At 41.3% G+C, this 24,157-nt stretch overlaps 2 protein-coding genes and 1 pseudogene across 2 annotated transcripts in view; 2 read left to right on the top strand and 1 right to left on the bottom strand.

Annotated features, from left to right (window-relative positions):
- Positions 1-10,201: 10,201 nt before the first annotated feature.
- LOC131400936 (large ribosomal subunit protein eL39-like) lies at positions 10,202-10,356 on the top strand (annotated as a pseudogene).
- Positions 10,357-13,112: 2,756 nt separating this feature from the next.
- Positions 13,113-24,157, top strand: part of LOC131400935 (zinc finger protein 567-like) — a 17,893-nt gene continuing 6,848 nt past the window's right edge. Inside the window, exons 1-4 of the mRNA XM_058535778.1 lie at positions 13,113-13,346; positions 13,889-13,945; positions 17,841-17,967; positions 18,215-18,302. Of these exons, the coding sequence (XP_058391761.1) occupies positions 13,931-13,945; positions 17,841-17,967; positions 18,215-18,302 (230 nt within the window). The 5' untranslated portion in view covers positions 13,113-13,346; positions 13,889-13,930. The remainder of the gene's footprint in view (positions 13,347-13,888; positions 13,946-17,840; positions 17,968-18,214; positions 18,303-24,157) is intronic.
- LOC131400937 (sperm acrosome-associated protein 5-like) overlaps positions 22,088-24,157 on the bottom strand; it is a 2,566-nt gene continuing 496 nt past the window's right edge. The window contains exons 2-4 of the mRNA XM_058535779.1: positions 23,927-24,085; positions 22,354-22,432; positions 22,088-22,250 (exon numbers count right to left, since the gene is read on the bottom strand). Coding sequence (XP_058391762.1) covers positions 22,145-22,250; positions 22,354-22,432; positions 23,927-24,085 — 344 coding nt within the window. The 3' untranslated portion in view covers positions 22,088-22,144. The remainder of the gene's footprint in view (positions 22,251-22,353; positions 22,433-23,926; positions 24,086-24,157) is intronic.

The raw sequence follows: 24,157 nt of genomic DNA, 5'->3' as shown, positions 1-24,157 counted from the left end.
AAAGCTGGAAAAAAACCTTAGAGGCTTGGGTTCAAGTTCAGAGCTGAAAGGCTGGATATTAAAATATTTAACAATAACTCAGATTCAAGGTTAGACTAGAAGGGCATTAATGGAAGAATAGTTAACAGACACATGGTTTACAGGTCAGAGGAGGAGCACTGATGGTGGAACAGGTAACAGGTATCCAAGTTCAATATCAGTCCAGAGATCATTTGAAGGTAAAATCATTAATTTAGGCCCTGGTTTGAGAAGAGCACTGATAATGGAATTGGTAACAGAGGCTCATGATTTTAGATCTAGAACAAAAGGACACTGATGTTGAAAGAATTCACAGAGTAAAGTTTAAAGTCAGACCAGAAGAAAACTGATAGAGAAAGATAAATCAGAGGCCTGAAATTTGAGATCTAGACCAGAAGGTAATTTGTGGTGGAGGAATTAACAGAGGCCTGGGATTAAGGTCAGACCACAGAGACATTGATAGTGCAATATTTAACAAGTATTTGAGTTTCAGGTCAGTCTAGAGGGGCATTCATGTTGGAAGAGGTAACAGAGGCTCTGAGTTTGCAGTTATAGCCAGAGGGACACAGAGGGACACTGATGGAGGAATAGTTAACAGAGGTTCACCTTCATGTCAAACTCAAGGGGGGTTAGTGGTGGTAGTTTCAAGTAGCCTGGCTTCAAGGTCACAGCACATGGATATTCACAGTGGAGAAGCTGACCTTCTTTCTCGATTTCAGAGCAGAGAGGCATTGATGAGGGAAGAATTGACAGAGGCCCAGGATTTGAGGCCTAGACCCAAGGGTATTGATTGTTTTGTATTGCACTAATTGTTGAAGAGTTAATGGGGATAGTTTCAAGGTCTGGGTTGAGTAGTTTAGAGAGGCTAACTTTGAGGTCAGTCTAGAGTATCAGAGATATTAGAAGACTTGATGGACGCATTATTCTCATTATAGAACAGAGAGGAATTGATCAGGGACAAGGTAATAGAACCAAGGACAAGATCTAAAAAAGAAGGAAATTGATGGTAGATGAGTTAACAGAGACCTGAATTGGAAGTCAAGGTAGAGGGACACTAATGATGGAAGAGTTGTTTGATGCTTGGGATTTGGTATTCTGAACAAAGTGAGATTGATGTTGAGATAGTTAACACAGGGCCAGATACAAGGTTAGAGCAGAGGTGCATTGATGGTGGTATTTTAATAGCAGTCTGGATTCAAGATTTATACTAAAAGAACTTTTATGATGGAATAGTTCATAAAGGGCTGGAATTGATATCGGACCTGAAAGCTATTAATAGCATAATATGTAACAAAAACCTAGGTTCAAGGTTAGACCAGAAAGGTGTTGATGGTGGAAGTGTTAACTGAGGCACAGTTGGGATGTCAGATCCATTAGCAGTGAAATAGATAAGGGGGTCTTAGGTTTGTGGTCAGGAACACAAAACAGATGATGGTGGGATAGTTTATAGAAGTCCAGATTCATGGCTAAAGCAAAGGGATTTTGATGGTAGCTCTTCAATGTGGCAGGGCCTACCCCCACTTGTCACTCATGGTCTAAACATTACCATCTGTAGCCCTCCTATTGGCGTCAATGCTGGTACCACTTCTCCAACCTGTTGCTCACAGTCCCAGAGTCACTGCCTCACTCTGCCTTCCTATTGGCAAGGGCTGCCCCTGCCCATAACACACAATCCAAGAGTCACTGCCCTCTAGGCTTTCCCTTGGTCCTTCAATGGAGGCAGGGCCTGCCTCCAGCCTGTCACTTATAGTCCTAGCATTACTATTTCCATAGAGTCTTCAATGCTAGCAGAACTTGACCTGGCCTATCACTCACAGGCCCAGCATCACCACCCTCCATGTCTCTTATTGGCCCTTAGACCCAGTGTCACCTCCGCTGCAGCCTCCCATTGGGTCTTCAATGGGATAAGGCCTGCCTCTGCCTGTCACTCACAGCCCTTGTGTCCACATCTTCCAGAATTTCCACTGGTCCTTCAGTGCTGGCAGGGCCCACCTCACCTGACCCTCAAAACCCTAGCACTGCTACCCTCCAGACCTACCATTGACTCTTCAATGCTGGTAGAGCCAGCCTTTACCTGTCACTCACAGCACCAGCATTACCACTTTCCAGGCCTCCTATTGGCTTTTCATTGTGACAGGGCCCACTCCAGCCTGTCATTCACAGCTGTAGTATCACCATTCTCATTGCCTTCTGGGCCTCCTATTGGCCCTTCAATGGAGCAGGGTCAACTCCCGTTTGTCACTTACAGCCCCAGGATCACTGTCCCCCAGGCCTTCCATGTCTGCCTAGTGTCTGTCCCTGCCTGTCACTTTCACCTTGGTGTTGTCACTGCCCAGGCCTCCCATTGGCCCCTCAAATGGGTATAGTTCACCCCAACCTGTCACTCATAGTACTCCGTGTTAATATCCTTCCAGCCTCATTGGCTCCTCCGAGGTCTGCCAAGGCCAGTCTTTGCCTGTCACTCACAATCTTCCTGCCCCTGTAATCCAAAGTCTCTGACAGAATTAACAGAAGCCAGAACAGATTCAAGAACACACTTGATCAATATTGGTGATGGAGAAGTAGACTCATAATTTGAGATCCACACTTTGATTATGAAATAATTAACAAAGTCACAGTTTTGTGATCCATAGCAGAGAGTCATTGATTGTGAAATGGTTATATGAGACCTATGTTCGATGCTCAGACAAGAGGAGCATTAATAGTAGAAGTGTTAAGAGAGGCCTGAGTTCTTTGCATAGTTTAGAGGGGTAGTTATGGGGGGAATATTAACAATACCAAAGATACAGTTTAGACCTGAGGGATATTGATGGTGGAATAGTCAACAGATTCATGAGTCTGAGAAACGGAGAAGCATTGATGGTGGAAGAATTGACAGCTAATTTGATTTGAGATCTAGATCAGATGGGCGTTGATACTGGAAAAGTTAGCAGGGGCCTTGTTTCTCTGTCACATTTGTAGTAAAAAATGGCCACAATCCTTTGCAGTTTGTCTCATTCTTACATTGGGCTGGCCTTGTGACTTACTTTGACGAGTAAAATGTGGCAGAAGTGATGTGCTATGCCAGTTATGGCCCAAATCTCAAGAGCATGAGATTTGCAGCTTCTGCCTTCACCCTCATAGAACTCTTCCTCTATCATGTAAAGAAATTCAGGATGGAAATCCAAGTGGAGAGGAGAGGCCCAGCCATCCTAGCCATTACAGTTATCCCAGGTGAGGCCCCAGACATGTGAGAGAGGCCATCTTGGACCTTTCAGCTGACTGCAGCCGCATGTTGTGAGCCCAGGTGAGAACAGCAGAGGAATCACCCATTTAACTCTCAGAATCCTTAAAAATAATGAATGGTTGTTGCTTTAAGTCGTTAAATTTTGTGGTCATTTGTTACACAGCAATAGATAACTGAAATCTCATATTGGAGGAGTTTTAATGGTGGAATAGTTAACAGAGGACAAGGACAAGCCAGAGTCCATTGATGGTTCAGAAAGGCATCGACGACGCAATAATTAATAAAGCTCAGGTTTGATTTTAAGACCACAGGGGCAATGATTATGGATGACTTAACATACACCCAGGCTGAATTTGAACCAGATGAGCACTGACAGTAGAATAACTGAAAGAGGCTGAAGCTGTAGTTCAGACCAGAGAAGCACTGATGGTGGAACAGTTAGGAAAGTTCCAGGATTCAAGATCTCTACCAGTGAGATATTGATGTGGAAAACGTAACAGTAGCCCTGGTTCAAGGTGAAATCAGAAGGACCTTGATGGTGGAAGAGTTAACAGAAACCTAGTTTCTTCCAGAGAGATTTTATTTTAGTTTTTATTTTGGACTGCTAATTTATACAGTGTGAAAACTGTGTGAAATAATTTAAAAAGTCAACATTTGACTATGTAACTTTTCTATTGCAGTGTAATGCCCCAACTTTTAAGTGTAAAAATAAATGATAAATATAGTATTTGCTTTAGAAGTTCCTGAAAAATAGAGGTTAAGGTGGCATGGAGAGATTGGAGAAGGCCTTTTTTGAAAGTTTTGATTAGTAGCTACTCCCTAAATGATGTCAGGAAGTTATTAACAGAGCAAAAGATGAAGAACAAACTGAGGGAGCGAATGTATACAAACAAAGGTTGTAATTAGTTATGAACAAGGCATTATTTGTAGGGGAGAACTAATATTCTGGCCACACTGGAACATAAGCTACTTTATTTCACTTAATTTAAGCTACCATCAATTGTAAGATGCTACATTATTTTAGGTACCTCAAGGAAAAAACAATCTCCTCTGCTAAAGGAATCATTTCTTGCCAGCAATAGTAAGACAATCTGATTTCACAGATATTAAAGTGTGAATAAAAATGTGTGCCCTTGAATAGGTGAAACCTGACATTTGTTGGGGACTTGTGTAATGCAAGCTTAGATGCATGGATGAATCTTGACTATGTAAGGCTTTGTTTGCCAGGCTGATCACTGTAAAAATTTTCACATTCAATAGAATTCAGAGATATGAAAACCAAGATTTAGTATAGCCACTATGGAAAACAGTATGGAGATTCCTCAAAAAATTAAAAATAGAAATATTGTATGATCCAGCTATTCCACTTCTGAGTATTTATCCAACGAACACGAAAACACTAATTCGAAAAGATATTTGCACCTTTATGTTCATTGTAGCATTATTCACAAGAGCCAAGACTTGGAAACAACTTAAATGCCCATCGACGGATGAATGGATAAAGAAGATGTGGTATACATATATATACAGTGGAGTTCTACCATAAAATGACCATAAAAAGGATGATAAAAATGCCATAAAAATGATGAAAGCTTGCCATTTGTGACAACATGGATGGACCTTGAGAGTATTATGCTAAGTGAAATAAGTCAGATGGAGAAAGACAAATACTGTATGATTTCACTCATATGTGGAAGATAAAACAATAACAACAACAAACAAACACATGAATACAGAGAATAGATTAGTAGTTACCGGAAAGAAAGAGGGGTGAGGGGAGGGCGAAAGGGATAAAGGGGGACATTTGTACGGTGACAGATGGCAAATAGACTTTTGGTGGTGAACACGATGTAGTCTATACAGAAGTGGAAACATAATGATGAACACCTGAAATTTATACAACATTATAAACCAATATTACATAAATGAATGAAAAGAAAACCAAGATCTAAAAGTAGAGGTTAAAGTAAAGTGTGAGGGATCTTTTAATTTTGGCCATAATGGAGTAGTTCATACTGGAGTCTCTTGCTAAAACAACTATAAAGGCTGGATAAATACATATAAAACTTGTCTGAAGGCACTGGAAACCAACTAATACATGCAGGACTTGAGGAGCCACAATTCTTGAGAGAAGGGAAGCACATGGAGTTCTACTTTTAGCTTGGCATTTTCCCTGAAGGCATTTTCCAAATGGCAATGCAAGACAATAAGAGGGAATAGAGACCAATCAAAAAGTGACTAGCTTGCCAAAGTAGTTGGGATTAAGAGGCAAAGATCCCAGAGAGGAAGGTACCGTAGAGAAGGAGCCAAAATACCTGTGTACAAATACCCCTTTGTCTGACTTGAAGCTCTATGTGTGCAGGGCATGACTAACAGAAAACTGCAGCTAGGAGAATAAAGAGATGAGCGGAGATTTTGCAGCTGTTTGGTGCTGGAGGGGCAAAGGATGGAGTTCAAGCCCCACTAAGGTAAAGACCCTGGAAAGCACTCTAGGCTTTCAGCTGAGACCCAGAAGAGCCATGCCCTAGGAGTAAGGGCTACAATTTAGGAGTAAGGGTTATGTCCTATGAGTGAGCGCATAACTGGAATAGACCAGCCTCAACAAAGCCCAATCAAGTCTCAACAGGATCAGTGTGATTTCACCAGACTCTATCTGCAGAAATGGAAAAGCAGGTCCTAAAATTTATATGGAATTTCAAGGGGCCCCAAATAGCCAAAACAATCTTGAAAAAGAAGAACAGAATTAGAGAATTCACACTTCCTGATTTCAAATATTAATACAAAGCCACAGTAATCAAAACAGTGTGATACTGGCACAAGGAAAGACATGTAGATCAATGGAAAAGAATTAAAAGTCCAGAAATAAACCCATACATCTATGGTCAATTGGCTTTCAACAAGGGTGCCAAGACGATTCAGTGGAGGAAAGAACAATCTCTTCAACAATGTGCTGAGACAACTGGATATCCACATACAAAAGAAGGAAGTTGGATCTTGACCTCACACCACGTACAAAAATTAACTCAAAATGTATCAAAGACCTAAATATAAGAACTAAAACTAAAAAATTCTTAGAAGAGGGCCGGCCCCGTGGCTTAGTGGTTAAGTGCACGCGCTCCGCTGCTGGTGGCCCGGGTTTGGATCCCGGGCGCGCACCGACGCACCACTTCTCCGGCCATGCTGGGGCCACGTCCCACATACAGCAACTAGAAGTATGTGCAACTATGCCATACAACTATCTACTGGGCTTTGGGGCGAAAATAAATAAATAAATTATTAAAAATTCTTAGAAGAAAACATAGGGGTAAATCTTCATGACCTTGCATTTGGCAATGGTTTCTGAGATATGACACCAAAATCATAAGTGACCAAAGAAAAAATAAATAAATTGGACTTCATCAAAATTTAAAACTTTTGTGCATCAAAGTACATTATCAGGAAAAATAAATAAATTGGACTTCATCAAAATTGAAAACTTTTGTGCATCAAAGGACATTACCAGGAGAGTGAAAAGACAACCTAGAGAATGGGAGAAAGTATTTGCTAATCATATATCTGATAAGGGTTTGGCATCCAGAATACATAAAGAACTCTTACCACTCAACAACAAAAAGACAAAAATCCACTTGAAAAAATGGGCAAGAGATTTGAAAAGACATTTCTCCAAAGAAGATATACACAAAGTGAATAAGCACATGAAAAGATTCTCACCATCATTAGTCATCAGGGAAATGCAAATCAAAACCACAATGAGACACCACTTCACACATACTAGGATGACTAGAATAAAAACAAGTGTTGGGGAGGATGGGGGGAAATTGGAACCCTCCTACATTGCTGGTGGGAATGTAAAATAGTGCAGTCACAGGGGAAAACAGTTTGGCGGTTCCTCAAAAAGTTAAACATAGAAATACCATATGGCCCAGCAACTCCACTCCTAAGTATATACCCAATAAAATTGAAATTCATAGATTTTTTTTTTTACTCTTTTTTTTTTATTGGTTTATAACATTGTAAAAATTTCAGGTGTACATCATTGTACTTCTGTTTCTGCATGGACTACATCATGTTCACCACCAAAATACTAATTACAACCCATCACCACACACATGTACCAAATTATCCCTTTCACCCTCCTCCCTCCCCGCTTCCCCTCTGGTAACCACCAATCCAATCTCTGTCCCTATGTGTTTGTTTATTGTTGTTATTATCTACTACTTAATGAAGGAAATCATACGGTATTTGACCTTCTCCCTCTGACTTATTTGACTTTGCATTATACCCTCAATGTCCATCCATGTTGTCACAAATGCCTGGATTTCATTGTTTCTTATGGTTGAGTAGTATTCCATTGTGTATATATACCACATCTTCTTTATCCATTCGTCCCTTGATGGGCACTTAGGTTGCTTCCAAGTCTTGGCTATTGTGAATAATGCTGCAATGAACACAGGGGTGCATGTACCTTTGCAAATTGGTGTTTTCAAGTTCTTTGGATAAATACCCAACAGTGGAATAGCTGGATCATATGGTAGTTCTATCCTTGATTTTTTGAGGAATCTCCATACTGTTTTCCATAGTGGCTGCACCAGTTTGCACTCCCACCAGCAGTGTATGAGAGTTCCCTTTTCTCCACATCCTCTCCAACACATATTGTTTCCTGTCTTGTTAATTATAGCCATTCTGACGGGCGTGAGGTGATATCTCATTGTAGTTTTGATTTGCATTTCCCTGATAGTTAGTGATTTTGAACATCTTTTCATGTGTCTGTTGGGCATCTGTATATCTTCTTTGGAGAAATGTCTGTTCAGGTCTTTTGCCCATTTTTTAATTGGGTTGTTAGTTTTTTTGTTGTTGAGATGCGTGAGTTCTTTATATATTTTGGAGATTAAGCCCTTATCAGATGTATGGTTTGCAAATATCTTCTCCCAATTGTTAGGTTGTCTTTTCGTTTTGTTGATGGTTTCCTTTGTTGTGCAGAAGCTTTTTAGTTTGATGTAGTCCCATTTGTTTATTTTTTCTATTGTTTCTCTTGCCCGGTCAGATGTGGTGTTTGAAAAGATGTTGCTAAGACCGATGTGGAAGAGCGTACTGCCTATGTTTTCTTCTAGAAGTTTCATAGTTTCAGGTCTTACATTCAAGTCTTTAATCCATTTGGAGTTAATTTTTGTGCATGGTGTAAGGTAAGGGTCTACTTTCATTTTTTTGCATGTGGCTATCCAGTTTTCCCAACACCATTTGTTGAAGAGACTTTCTTTTCCCCATTGTATGTTCTTGGCTCCTTTGTCAAAGATTAGCTGTCCATAGATGTGTGGGTTTATTTCTGGGCTTTCGATTCTATTCCATTGATCTGTGTGTCTGTTTTTGTGCCAGTACCATGCTGTTTTGGTTACTATAGCTTTGTAGTATATCTTGAAATCAGGGAGTGTGATACCTCCAGCTTTGTTCTTTTTTCTCAGGATTCCTTTAGCTATTCGGGGTCTTTTGTTGTTCCATATAAATTTTAGGATTCTTTGTTCTATTTCTGTGAAAAATGTTGTTGGAACTTTGATAGGGATTGCATTGAATCTATAGATGGCTTTAGGAAGTATGGACATCTTAACTATGTTAATTCTTCCAATCCAAGAGCACAGAATATCTTTCCATTTCTTTGTGTCTTCTTCAATTTCTTTCAGAAATGTTTTATAGTTTTCGGTGTACAGATCTTTCACCTCTTTGGTTAAGTTTATTCCTAGGTATTTTATTCTTTTTGTTGCAATTGTAAATGGGATGGTACTCTTAATTTCTCTTTCTGCTACTTCGTTGTTAGTGTACAGAAATGCAACTGATTTTTGTATGTTGATTTTGTATCCTGCAACTTTACCATATTCGTTTATTACTTCTAAAAGTTTTCTGGTGGATTCTTTAGGGTTTTCTATATATAAAATCATGTCATCTGCAAATAGTGACAGTTTCACTTCTTCCTTTCCAATTTGGATCCCTTTTATTTCTTTCTCTTGCCTGATTGCTCTGGCTAGGACTTCCAATACTATGTTAAATAGGAGTGGTGACAGTGGGCATCCTTGTCTGGTTCCTGTTCTTAGAGGGATAGCTTTCAGTTTTTCACCATTGAGGATGATATTAGCTGTGGGTTTCTCATATATGGTCTTTATTATGTTGAGGTACTTTCCTTCTATACCCATTTTATTCAGAGTTTTTATCATAAATGGATGCTGTATCTTGTCAAATGCTTTCTCTGCATCTATTGAGATGATCATGTGATTTTTGTTCTTCATTTTATTAATGTGGTGTATTACGTTGATTGATTTGCGAATGTTAAACCATCCCTGCATACCTGGAATAAATCCCACTTGATCATGGTGTACCCAATAAAATTGAAAACAGGTGTTCAAACAAAAATTTGTACACAAATATTCATAGCAGCACTATTCACAATAGCCAAAAGGTGGAAACAACCCAAATGTCTATCAACTGATGAATGGATAAGCCAAATGTGGTATATCCCCACAACAGAGTATTATTTGGCCATAAAAAGGGATGAATACTGATACATGCTATCACATGGATGAATCTTGAAGACATTACGCTAAGTGAAGGAAAAGACACAAAAGACCACGTAGTGTATAATTCTATTTATATAAAATATCCAGAATAGGCAAATCCATAGAGACAGAAAGCAGATTAGTGGTAGCCAGGGGCTGGGGGCAGGGGGGAATGGAGAATCACTGCTCAATGGGTACAGGGTTTCCTTTTGGGGTAACGTAGATGGTCTGGAACTAGATAGTGGTAATGGTTGCACAGCATTGTGAATATACTAAATGACACTGAATTGTATACTTTAAAATGGTTAAAATAGTAAATTTCATGTTATGTGTATTTTACCACAATAAAAAAGGTGTTAACTCTCTCTCCCTCTCTCTGCCATAGTTGTGTGTGCAGTTGATTCTGTTCCTCTCCATGTCTTCTCACAAGACTTTCAGGATTAAGTGATTCCTGGCCAGAAACAAAAGCCGAATCGTCCCATTCCCCATTGGATTCAGATGGAAACTCCTAATAAACTCAGGTACAACTCCAAGAGGAGACACTGGAGAAGAACCATGCTGGGTCTATAAAAAAATCACACATGAGATGGCACACACATTTATGCTGTATCAAGGTCACTAGCATCTTACCATATCAACCTGAAAATGTTACCACACCAGGTTCGTTTTTGCCCACTGCCCAGAAAGCCAATCACCGAGACGACGAGATTGCAGCAGAGAGAGGGTTTGATCACAAGGCAGCCAAGTGGGGAAAATGGGAGAACAAGTCTCAAATCTGCCTCCCTGAAAATAGGGACTCAGGGATATTTATGGGGTAGGGGGCAAGGTGGTCTGAAATGTGGAGATAGATGATTGGAGGTGAGGAGAGGTGAAGTAACTGATGATCTGCGCAAGCGTAGTCAGACTTCATGCCTCTTCATAGGACACGTTCACAAAATGGCGGCGTTGGCATGATGCGACGGTGGAGTTTTTAGCCTCTTGATGTCAAAAGGTCACTTATTGGACATTTGCGCAGGCCCAGTTGACGGGTTGGTGGTCTCAACAGGCCTGAAGTGGACAAGGGGCTCTAATTTCTGAAAAACAGCTCAAACATCCCTTACCATGGTGACCCAGGCTTCAAGGAGATGTTATCTATAGGAACCTAGTGGGAGTCAGATAGCATATTGCCTAAACAGCACAGTTAACAATGGGCAGGGGAACAACTAAAAGCTACAATCAGGAATTGCAAAAGGAAAGAAAACTTTAGTTCCTAGATACTTTATCATCAATGGCTGTTTGCTGGTTTCAAAACCATCACTATAATCTGGACAGTTGGACATGCTTTTTTGGGAAAATTATCTTTCTTTTTGTTTCTATGCTTCTGCACTAGCAGGCTGATTCAGTAATAAATATGTGAGACTTTTTGTTTGAAAAAATGTCTTAAATGGGGTACAGTATGTGTGAATGGTGGCCATGAAGCAGAGTGAATGGTGAGTAAACAGTGTGATTGAATGGGGGGAAATCTGGGGCACAGTGGGAGGGAATAGATTTGAATGATTGGTAGAGTAGGAAGGAATGGGAGCCATGAGGGGCAGAGCAAGCTGGAATGGAGGTGACTGGCAGTGTCAGACTCTATGTCTGAGGGAGTCCTGTGCATCTGGAAAGCAGTGATGGTGAAAAAATCCCCCAACTCTTTTGTGTTCCAGGAAAGGGATAACTGCAAAGGTTCCTATATTAATCAGCTTGGGCTGCAAAACAAAAAACCATACGCTGGGTGGCTTAAACAACAGAAATTTATTTCTCACGTTTCTGGAGGCTGGGAAGTCCAAGAGCAAGGTGCCAGCTGATTTGGTTCTCAGGGAGAGCTCTCTTCCTGGCTTGCAGAGAGCTGCCTTCTCATTGTGTCCTCACATGACCTCTTCTTTGTGCTCAGAGAGCAAGCAAGCTCTCCAGTGTCTCTTCTTATAAGGGCGCTAATCCCATCTGACCTGGGCCTCACCCTTATGAACTCATCTAACCCTAATTACCTCCCAAAGTCTCCATCTCTAAATAAATCACGTTGGGGATTATTTGGCTTCAACATAATGAATTTGAAGGGGACACAATTCAGTCCATAGCAGTCCCCAATGCTTTTTCATATTCTGAGATAAGACCTGTCTCCATCCTTCCTGATGACTCCATTTTTACCTGCCTCTATAAACCCCAGGTCCTCTTGCCTTTGAGATGTTCCTCATTAACAAAAGTTTTCCTTATTGCAATAGCCTGAAAAACTCATCTCCTTAATTGTGCGGTGCATTTTGCCCTTCACATGACTAAGTGGTACAGTGTGATTAACAGGGTACAGTGTTTAAGGTCCAGAACCTGAGCACTTTCTGTCCCCTCTACCTTCCTCCAGACCTCAATCTGGCCTGGAGCCCCGCCCCACAGGACTCTGACCTTGGCATCTCTGCTATCCCACGTCTTTCTGGGGCAGGTTCCTGGGAGGAGGACGGAATGGGGCCCTGGGGGGGTCACCTTCAGGTCTGGATTCTCACCTAGTCTCTGACTAGGAATCCACCTCTTCCAAATCTCCCCTGGGCTTCTGTCTCCGACTTTCCCTGCACTTATATTTACCGCTGTCACTTTCTTCACACCTCTCGTTCTCTGAGGACAGAATCGTACCGCCCCCCGGCCTTCCCCCCATCTGCACCAGTGGTGTCTCCCACAGAGGACTGTACCAACCCGGGCCTTCACCACGGCTAGCCCAATAGTAGCTATCAAAAGGACTCTACTACCCCCGGCTTTTCCGCATCTCCCTAATCTTATCTCCTTGAGAGGACTACCACCCCCACACTTTCTGCCCGTATCCCCAGTGGTACTGATCTGTAGAGGAATGTATCATTCCCGGCTTTGTCTCTCTTCTTCCCGTTAGTAGTTCCTAAGGAGAACTTTACTATTCTCGTCCTCCTTTCCGCATCTCCGCAGTGGTATCTTCCCCCCGGGGCGGGGTGCTGTGGTCCTCAGCACTAAATTGGTACATACCAGTTTCTATCAAAGCCATCAAACACGCGCATAACTCGCCCATCACTAGCCTTTGCACAAAGGGCCCCACTCTTATTGCGAGTTTTCAAATTCCTCCTGAAATCCCATCTCTTCTAAACTTTAAGAGGCACCTTTCTCCGCTGTACGGAACGGAAACCTCTGTAAAGATGTCTGCTCCCTTGACAATCCACTTTAGAGGCGCAGACATTTTTCTGGCCAGCCAATTACGGTCACTGAGGTTACGGAATAACACTACTAGCACCGATGCTACTGGCTACTAGCACCTTTGGCTTCAGAAAGGGCAACTGCGCATGAGCAGAAATAGTGACTGACTGTACCGATGGTGTGAAGGACCAAGAATGTCGTTGTCGGAGGAAGTTGTGACTGATTTTGGAAACACCAGGCCGACCTCGCCAGAATAAGAATTCAAGATTTAACGTCAAAGCAGGGGATAAAGAAGGGCAGAGAGTTCACTCAGAGCGGCAGTGAGACAGGGCTGGTGATCTGCGGGCGGAGTGACACCGGCGAGTGTGGGCTTTGTAAAGACGCGAATTTACTGAGTGAGTACTTGGAGGGGGCCTCTGAGATGATTACTGAGAGCCTCTACGTGACGGGGAGCCTGTAAGCTGAGTGATGGGGTCTGTGGAGTCAGTGACCAGGGTTGTGGGGTGAGTGACGGGAGGCTGTGGGATGAGTGATGGAGTCTGTAGGGTAAGTGAGGGGTGTGTGTGGGGTGTGTGATGGGAGGTCTCTGGAGTCAGTGATGGGGGATCTGTGGGGTGAGTGATGGGGTCCGTGGGGTGAATGATGGGGGTATTTGGGGTGACAGGGGTGTCTGTGGGGTGTGTGATGGGGGGTTCTTTGGAGTCAGTGCTGGGTGAGGGTGAGTATTAGGAGGTCTGTGAGGTCCACAATAGGGCAGTGTTGCTGAATGATGGGGATCTGCGAGGAAAACAGATGTTCTTTCCCATTTTTCTTGGCTTCAGCATGGCCATTTTACCAGCTGGAATTTATGGATTTCTAGTCTGATTTGGTGAACTTTCGATCTGAATTTTCCATGCCGTCCCCAACTCTTCTCTTTTCTTCTCCCCCCTCTCAACAGCTCTGCCTTTTCAGGCCACTGCCCTCTCTCCACAAGTCAGACATGACTAAGTTCCAGGTAAGTTCTTATTTGCTCCCTTGCATCCAACCTATGTTGGGACACTTAGGAGCAAGAAAGCAGTGTGTAGTGGTTAAGAGCACAGACTCTGGAGCTTAAGTGCCCTTAACAGCGTTGTGAGCTTAGGCAAGTCTCTAACCTCTCTATGCCTTAGTTTCCCCATCTGTAAAATGGGGATGATGGTGATGATGATGATAATAATAATAATACCTACACCTTTATAGTTGTTGTGAAGATCAATTAAGTTAATATTCTGTGTTTAGAACAATGCCTGGCACACACATAATAAGCCTTATATATGGGGTTGATATTATTATTATATATTATTAATATATTGTTATTTATACCATAAAATGTATATGTATAAACACATAAAAAGTTAGGATTAGGGAAGTAGAGCAAGACCAAAGCAAGGCTGAAATGTATATAGGTAGATCATAGGATCCTATGTAATTAAGTTGAGCTATAGTAATTTTTCTGAGCTTCCTGGAAGCCACGACATAAAGGGAAGGAAACACTCACTTGTTTTATTTATCTCACCCATATAGATGTCAACACAAATAATCAATAATCATTCTATTGTAAAAGAAAAGGGGAGAGAGAGTTTTATTCGAGCCAAACTGAGGACTATAACCCAGGAGCCGCAGGCTTCGCAAGGAAGAAAGTGTTCTGGAGAAGAGTGATTTTCAGCACAGTTATATACCATATCCAAACAAAGAGGTATACACCAAGCATGACAGGGGTACACTCTTTCAGAGGTTCCAGGAGATATTTTGTTACACATTAGCATATACACAGCAGGCCAACATGACCCTTTAAAGAATGCTGGCCTCATAGGAAGGGAGGCATCAATTCTTGTCTTCGAAGAGTACATTCTTTAGTTAGGATAATGATTAAAGCTGATGTACAATGTATGTTTGACAAGCTGCCAGTCAGGCTTTTTGGTTCAAATAGAATTTCACGTTTAAACCAGAATGGCTTCCCCATATACGCCAGTATATAAAAATTTTCTTATATCACAGAGAAAGTAAGCTATTTCCTCAGAAGCAAAGATTTCCTGATGTTGAGGTTTCAAGACGTTTCTCTGATGGGTCAACCACGTCCTCGTCAGCAATCTTGTGATAAATGCAGGGATAGGATTGCTCTGCGTGTGACTTAAAATATGCCTTCATGTCAGCCAAAGGTGTGCTGCTGGGGCAGAACTAAAGGGATGTGACTCTGGGAAACCACAAGCGGCTTTCTTATGTTCTGGCTCAATACAGGGATAAAACCTTGATGTCAGGAAGAATCAGTAAACCTCGTGCCCTTCAAATTATTTTCCAATACATTTTTTTCTCATCTAGGATTTCAGCACAGCCTGAGCAATCCATAGGTCTGCCCTTTTCTTTTCTTTTTTTTTTTTTGTGAGGAGGACCAGCCCTGAGCTAACATCCAATGCCAATCCTCCTCTTTTTTTTTTTTTTTTTTGCTGAGGAAGACTGGCCCCGAGCTAACATCCATGCCCGTCTTCCTCTACTTTATATGGGATGCCGCCACAGCATGGCTTAACAAGTGGTGCGTTGGTGTGTGCCTGGGATCCGAACTGGCGAACCCCGGGCCACCGCAGCGGAGTGCAAGCACTTAACCCCTTGCGCCACGGGGCCGGCCCCTGCCCTTTTCTTTTTCAGGCTCAGAATTAATGATGTCTCTGATTTTATTCAGTTCTTTCCCTTCTGCCCTTTTTTTTTTTTTAAATGTCTGTGTTGTTTTCTCTTTTTTTTTTTTGCTCACTACAAAAGTGATATAGAAGTGGCACCAAAAATTCAAACTCTTTTAAGAATATACAACCTAAAAAGAGAAAATATCTCATAATCTCATATTACCACTCATTCCAGATAACCAATTCTATGGTGGATTTGATTAATTTCCATCGATACACCCCTTTCTCTCCCTTGTTCTTTATATTTACATACACATATAAACATATAGTTAACATAAGTCTTCCTTTTGCTAAAATTTGCTCATAATATACAAACTGTTTTGCAACTCTCTCTTTTCCCTTTACATAATAATATTGATAATGGTAGTAGTAGTAATGAAAATACAGATGATGATGAGAATAATATTAGTGGCAGTAACAGGCGCTAACACATAATGAGCTCACACTGCACCTGGCACTCTACTAAGCACTTTATACACATGACCACCTTTCTCCTCACAACCACCCTAAGAAGTGGGAACCATTATTATCCACATCTTACAGATGAGGAAACAGAGTCCCAGAGTGGATAAGCAAGTGGCATGGGCTTGCACAGCTGGTCACTGGCATAGCTGGGATAGTCTCTACTCAATGAATATTTGTTGATAGAAGATATTTCACTATCAGGACATAGAGATATTTTTAACAGCTGTATAATTTTCTCATGTATGCATGTACCACGATTTGGTAATCAGCCCCATATTCAAGGACTTCAGTGTAATTTCTGTCACAGAACTTGTGTCATCTATTGTTGTAGACTGTGGTGAGCATTTCTAGAATTTCTGGTTCAAAAGATGGGCACATTTTGAACTTTCATAGACATCGCCAAATTGCCTTTTGAAAAGTTAGTGCAAGTTTACACTCCCACTAATAATGAATGAAAGTACTCTTTCTAATCCTTTTGTCATGTTTTTAATCCTTGCCATTTGACAGTTGAAAATATCTCCTTTCTTTTGTTTGTGTTTATTTATCAATGAGGTTGAGTATCTTTTCATATTTTTTTCCTTTCTTTTGTGAGTTGTTCTTTTACATACATTGCTCTTCTGCGGGTTCTTAAATCTTTGTCTTCCTATTTTTTAAACCTTTCTTGGAAATATAACTTAGATAAAAATCCTTTGGAGTAGAACTTTTATTGAAGCATGGCATATAGAGAAAAGTGTATAATGTGTACAGTTTCGTGAATTTCTACAAATTGGAAACACCTCTGTAACCAGTACCTGAATCAAGAAACAGGAAATGATAAGCCCCCAGAAGCCTCCTTCATGCCACTTCCCATCACTATCCCCCGACTCATGGGTAACCACTTTCTGATTTCTATCATCAGAGATCATTTTTGCCTGTTCTTGAATGTAATATAAATGGAATCATACATTATTATTCTTTGGGGTCTGGCTTCTTTCACTCATCATAATGTTTTTGAGATTCATCCTTGTTATTTTATGTATCAGTAGTTTGTTCTCTTTCCATTACGTGTACTATTCCATTGTATAAACATATCACAATTGTTTACCATTCTGCTGATGGATGTTTCTATTTTGGCTATTACAAATAATACTTCTATTAATATTCTTGTACATGTCTTGGTGAACATATGTGTGCATTTCCATTGGATATATACCTAGGAGTGGGATTGCTGGGTCCTAGGTTAGGGGTATGCTCAGCATTAGTGGATTCAACTAAAATGTTTTCCAAAGTGGCTGTACCATTTTATTCTCACCAACAATATAGGAGAGTTCTAGTCGCTCCACATCCTCACCAACATTTGAGTTTTTGGTCTTAATTTTAGCCATTCTGTTGCTATATAGTGGTATCTCATTGTGGTTTCAATTTGTATTTCCCTGATGACTAACGATGTTGAGCACCTTTTCATATATTTATTCGCTATTTGGATATCATCTTTTATGAAGTGTCTGTTCAGATCTTTTCGTAATTTTTCTCTTGGATTATCTATATTTATCTTATTGATTTGTAGGAGTTCTTTATAGTTTCTATAGTATAAAAGTCCTTCGCTAGATATAGGTATTGCACATATCACAGAGAAGGCTTTTTTGAAATTATTAAACAGTAGCTTCTCTCTGAAGAATATTCCCTTTATCTTAAAAAATATTATTACTTTAATTTCTATCAAACTGATTGCACAGAAGTATGCAATTACAGGGATCAGTGTCATTCAAGGATGTGACTGTGGACTTCACCCAGGAGGAGTGGAATCATCTGGACCCTACTCAGAGGACCCTGTACAGAGATGTGATGCTAGAGAACTACAGCCATTTGGTCTCTGTGGGTGAGGATGGCTTCCCTGAGTAATTTACAATGTGCCAAATAGAATAACTTTCCATCTCTGAAGTGTTTCAATACTTTGACCTCAAGTTCCAGGGACTAAAGATTCTTAATCCTTCTTAGACTAAACAAGGTGTTTGTATTTTCATTCATATGTGAAATTTCTACTTATTAAAATGTACCTTCCCAATTACTTTGAGGCCCTGAAGTCCACAGAGATGTACCTAAGTCTTGTATCATTTCCATTACAGGGTGTCTGCAAACCAGATGTGATTGCCTCTTTGGAGAAGACAGGGCTTTGGATCATAGAGAGAGAAATCTCAAGTTCAAGTTGTACAGGTAAATAAGAAATGAACAGATGGGGGATGATGAGAATAGGACCCCTGTGGGTCAGTGAGGGCTGGACATCTTTGAAAGCTCAGAAATATCTTCCTGAAGGATATGAACTTTTTTTTTGCTAACTCCAAATTGTTAGTTTTATGAGTTACTGCCTCATGGTATTCTTGAAATGAGATGGTAAGGAACTAGACTACAATCTGGCCTTGTCCTTCTGCTTCTTTTCTTGGTCACCTCAGTTGTTTTCAGCCTTCCTGAAAGGCTCTTTCCATTCTATTTGAGTCCCCTCCCTCCAAATCCTGGATCTGCTACCTTTTCAAAATCTTTTTTCCTTCTCATGGATCCCTAAACCTATTTTCACCTTCTCTCCTCAGTTTTAACGTATTTTTCTTAAACAATCAAAGTCACTATATTTATTGTTACTTTCTTGTTCCAATTTCTATTAGAGAAATTTGGAGTTTTTTCCCCTCAAGCTCCGAGTATAGGAGAGACATGTACTTCAAATTTCTTTCTGACTGGTATCTAGACTTAAAAGAAAATAAAAGTCAAACCCATCAGAGGTCTGCTTCTGACAAAAGATATATTCATAGGGTATGGTTTATTATTATTCTTTCTAGAAGTCTGGCAAGGTGACCAGCTGGAGAGGCACCAGGAAAACCAAAACAGACATCTTAGGCAAGTTATATCCATTAATGAGAAAATTGTGACTAAGGAGAGAGGTCATGAATGTAATGGATTTGTAAACCCACTTCCTCAGAGCACATGGGTGGTCTCTTCATTACACACACCCTATATATGTGACTCATATGGGAAAAGTTTTAAAGATAATTTAGGCTTACTCAGTCATAATAGAGGCTTTGCAGCTCAGAAATGTTATGAAGGTAATAGATGTGGGAAATTATTAATTCATGGCAGGCATGAGAAAAATAATGGAATGAAACTCCATATATAATGCAGACAGGAAAAGTTGTAATCATAACCCATGCTATGTTCAGCATAATATAACTCAAGCTGGAGAGAAAACCTATGAATTTCTGGAGTGTAGAAAAACTCTCAGCAAGAATTCACTCCTTATTGCTCATCAGATCACTCATGCAGGAGAGAAACCCTATGAATGTACAGAATGCAGAAAAGCCTTCAACGAGAAGGCATACCTCAGTGTACATCAGAGAATGCACACAGGAGACAAACCCTTTGAATGTCATGAATGTGGCAAATCCTTCAGAGAGAAATCAACACTGCGTATCCATCAAAGAACTCACACAGGAGAGAAGCCATATGTGTGTTCAGACTGTGGAAGAGCCTTCACCCTTAAGCCGAGTCTCAGTGCTCATCAAAGAATTCATACAGGAGAAAAAAACTGATGGATGTACTGTGTGTGGAAAAGTCTTCTCCCAGAAGTTGTATCTCATGTTACATCAGAGAGCTCATACAGGAGAAAAATTTGAGAAATCCTATGAATGCAATGAATGTGATAAAGCTTTCTTCCAGAAATCATATCTCATTATTCATCAGAGAGTTCACACAGGGGAGAAACCCTATGAGTGTAATGTATGTGAGAAGGCTTTCTCCCAGAAATCATATCTCATTATACATCAAAGAACTCATACAGGAGAGAAACCCTATAAATGTGATAAGTGTAGTAGAGCCTTCAGAGAGAAGTCAAAACTCACTGTACATCAGAGAGCCCACATAGGAGAGAAACCCTATGACTGTCCTGAATATGAGGAAAACCTTTCCAGAAGTTAAAGCTTATCATGCAGTAAAGAGCTCAGAGAGAAGAGAAACTTTGCGAAAGAAGTAACAATGGAAAATGGAAAGTGCTTCATAGAAAAGTCAAAGAAAAAGAAAAAGGTGAAGTGGGGGATCATACTTTAGCTAAGGTGGTCAGGGAGGGCCTTTCTGAGGACATGGCATTTGAGCTTAGACCTGAAAATGAGATGTCAGCCATAATGGGGGTAAGAACATTCCAGGCAGAAGGAATAGCAAGAGCCAAGGTCCTGATGCAAACAAACTTGGCCTCTGTACTTGTTATCATGGGTGTATATTGAATGACTATTTTACATCAGAGAGGTTGTTCAAGACTGCAGTCTTTTGTAGCCTTGAATATATGAGAGCCTTCTGCGGAAAGCCAAACTGCACTGTAAATTCGGGCACAGGTATCAAGAGAAACCCAATTTAATTAATTGCAATAAACATAGTCCCATGGAAATGATATAAGGGAAACAGTCCAGATTTAAAAAAACTCTCATAGAAAAAAATTAATAAGATCTATTATTAGGAATAGCTGTTTTGACATCTCTCATAATGGGGAATACAAGAAAAAAGAGCTTACTAAATGATATAAAGTTACAGATTTAAAGATAACCACTAAAGGAACAATGATTAGAAACACACTATAAATGTTATAAATTATTAGAAAGGATGCATTAAGAGAACAGTGTAAAGAAAACAACACTAGGGCATCAAATCCAGTTTCCAGAAACAGCAACAGTTGATAATGCCAGTATTTCTGCCCCAGCCTGTTCTACGGTCAAGATTTTGGCTGTGTTTCTATGTGTAGACCTTCCCCCTTTCTGAGCTTGGTCATGCAGTCCTCCCAGAAATACTATGACCTACCTGATAGGCTTTTAGGAGATCCACTTTTTACTTAAATTCACCAGAGTTTATTTCTGCTTCTTTTGATGAATAATTATCACATTCAGAAATTGGTACCTAGAGTGATGGCACCCTTTATGGAGCCTCGGGGAAATGTGAGATTTGGTTATCTAGGCTGGTTGGGGCTGAAGGCAGGGGAAATCCAGTTGGCATTAAGGAAGGGGGCTCAGGCATTCCTTGGCATGCAGTGGCAGATAGCTGCTTTAATGGGCAACTGTGCTTATCCTGGATGAAGTAAACACTGAAAACAAGGCTTTGGGTAGTTGAGTATCCACTCCTAACCAAAAAGTACAAAGGACGGAAGGGACTGCTTCCTCAAGGGGGTGGCTGCTTCCAGTGGGGCTGGCTGGCACAAAGAGAAAGAATGGCAAATTCAAATTCCTACGTTCTCTGCTCAAGACATAGACTGAAAGCCAGGCATTCTGTACAAGGAAATTATTATCTTGTGCATCCATTGAATTCCCGGCCTAAATTCCGAGTCTGTCATTTGAAACTTAGGATACTGATCATGAAAGAGGGAGTGGGGGGCTGACAGTTAGAATGGTAGTATGTGGGAGGATGTGGGAGAATGTGAATACTTTAAACTCCTAATTCCCACTGAGTTTCCTGTGTAAGCTGAAACCAATTCCATTCTCCCCTGAAGAGACTGTATCTGCCTTAATTGAAGACCCTGTAGTGACCTCAACTGAGAGTGATACTTTTTAAGGGAAGCCAAATTTCACACTCCCCCACCCCTACCCTTCTATATCCAGACCTATAACTGCCTTGTGTACCAACCACTTTATGTGCTTTACAAACATTAACTCATTTAATTCTCCCAACACCCCCATGAGATAGTTACTATCATTATCATCTTCATTTTATAGATGAGGAAACTGAGGCACAGAGAAATTAAGTGCCTTGCCCAAGGCAACACAGCTAGTAAGTGGTAGAGAAGGTATATGAACCCAGGAGAACCTATGCTCTTAATCACTACACTATCCTCTAACACCCGCCCCACCCCCCCACCGCCCCGAGTGATCTGGTGTCCTCTGATTAGAGCTTTGAATATATGGAGGAAGTGATTGAATGGGGGTACTTCCAGGCATTGGAAAAACAGAGTCAGGCATCAGAGGTCTTTTGTATTGTTATAGATACCATCCTTTATTAAATCCGCAGAAGAAAGAAAAGGAAGGAAAATAAAACCTCTATCTCTGGGAATTAATTTTCTTTGCATCAGGTTTTGCATACATATTACACCCCTTGAGCCATTCAGATAAATCATGGCCAGAACAGTGGCGGGTCCAAGATTCCCTGGAAAATGAAGGGAGGGAGGGAGGATGAAGTGGACAGACTGATGAGGTGGCAGTGCCACTATCCCAGCTGCCCAGGGTCCAAGCCATCCCTATGAACTTACCAGGCATTCATACCGTTCTGTGAGGATACCACCTGCTTGGCACACAAGATGTCATCCAGAATATGGCGGTTGAGCAAGTCTAGGGGGAAGAGAGGGACATAGTGATCTGGTGCACTGGGGACAGGAAGACAGTGTATGGAGGATCCAGGGGTTCTGGGTTCCTTGGAGCCTGAATAACCTTAACCACTACATTGGCTGATTCTGGATGACCTTGATTCATTTGTCAGCTGGTTATGAATTGCCTCAACTGCCATGTTGGCTGGTTCTGTACAACCTTAACTCATGTTGACCGATCCTGGATGACCTTGACTGTCATGTTGGCTGGTTATGAATAACCTCAACCACCACCAGGCTGGTCCTGGACAACCTCAAACTGCACATGGGCCAGTTCTAGATGACTTCAACTGTCATTTTGTGTGGTTATGAATGATCTCAACTGCAGTGGTGACTGGTCCGATATCACCTCAACCACCATTTTGACTGGTTGGGAAGCTACTCAACTGCAAGGTTGGTCAGTCCTGGTGACTTCAAACACTGTGTGGTCAGGTCCTGAATAACCTCAACTCCCATTTTGACTGGTTACAAATGACCTCAATCTCCATGTTGGCTAGTCCTGTTCAACCTCAGCCAGCATGGTGCCTGGTCCTATATGATCTCAGTTGCCATGGTGACTGGACCAAGATGACCTTAACTGCCATTCTCACTAGTTAATGATCTCAACCACCATGTTGACCAGTCCTGGACAACCTCAATTGCCATTTTGACGGGTTATAAATAATTTCAACCTCCATGTTGACTGGTCTAGGACCTCAACTTCCATTTTAGCTAATCCTAGACTATCTCAACTTCCATGTTGGCTCAAAGTGAACAACCTTAACCTTCATTTTAGCTAGTCTTGAAAAACCTTAATATTCATGTTACCCTGTCCTATACAACCTTAACCTCTATGGTGGCCAATCCTGGACAACCTTAACCTTCAAGCTGGCCAATCCTGGGTGACCTCTTTTGTCACTGTGGCAGGATTTAGACAACCTCAACTTCCATTTGGGCTGGCCCCAAATAACCTCTGTCTCCATTTTGGCCTGTCTTAGACAAGCTCGAACACCATTTTGGCCAACTCTAAACAATTTCTGCTGCTATTCAATTTTGTCTTCAACAACACCACACTCTTGTCTGGAAAGTTCTCTCCTTTCTGCATGAAGGTACCTTGTTTCTGTTCCTACAGCCATATATCTGCTTCTTCCCTCAGGGATTGAACAACCTCAATCCCAAATCAGGACAGTCTCCCCCTTCATTCCATGTGGAGCTAACTTTCCTGTTTCCTGAGTCCCAGAAAACTGTAGCCTCCATTCTGGGTGAGGTTTGGGAGCTCTGAGTCCTCGTGACCTAGACACCATGTCAGTGTAGTCCGGGTAAGGATACAGGATAGTGTCTCTAACTGCCCAGGAAACTGCTTTTTCCCTGTCATTTTTCTGCTTGTTACTGGAGACTATGGCTTAGACAACCTTGCCCTCTGCATGTTGCTTCATGCAGGACCAGGAGGGGCTTCAGAGTGTCCCCAGTGCTGCCTTACCAAGACACTCCATGTGACAGAGGTTCTGAGTGGGTGTAACACCATTGTCACACCACCAGGCAGAGTTCAGCTGGAAAATACCGTATTCACTGCTGCCGTCAGGATTGTGGTCCACGAAGGAGGTGTCAAAGCCACTCTCATAGTGTGCCATGCACAGCCCTGGCGCAGAAAGAGGGGAGGTAGCAGGTAGGCATGGGTCCTGGGAATAGGGGAGGGTAAAATGAGGGGGGT

The sequence above is a fragment of the Diceros bicornis genome, chromosome X (assembly GCF_020826845.1).
Source record: "Diceros bicornis minor isolate mBicDic1 chromosome X, mDicBic1.mat.cur, whole genome shotgun sequence".
In the NCBI taxonomy this organism is placed as follows: Eukaryota; Metazoa; Chordata; class Mammalia; order Perissodactyla; family Rhinocerotidae; genus Diceros; species Diceros bicornis.
Note: the sequence above shows the minus strand (reverse complement) of the source record. Positions and strands in the feature narration are given on the sequence as shown.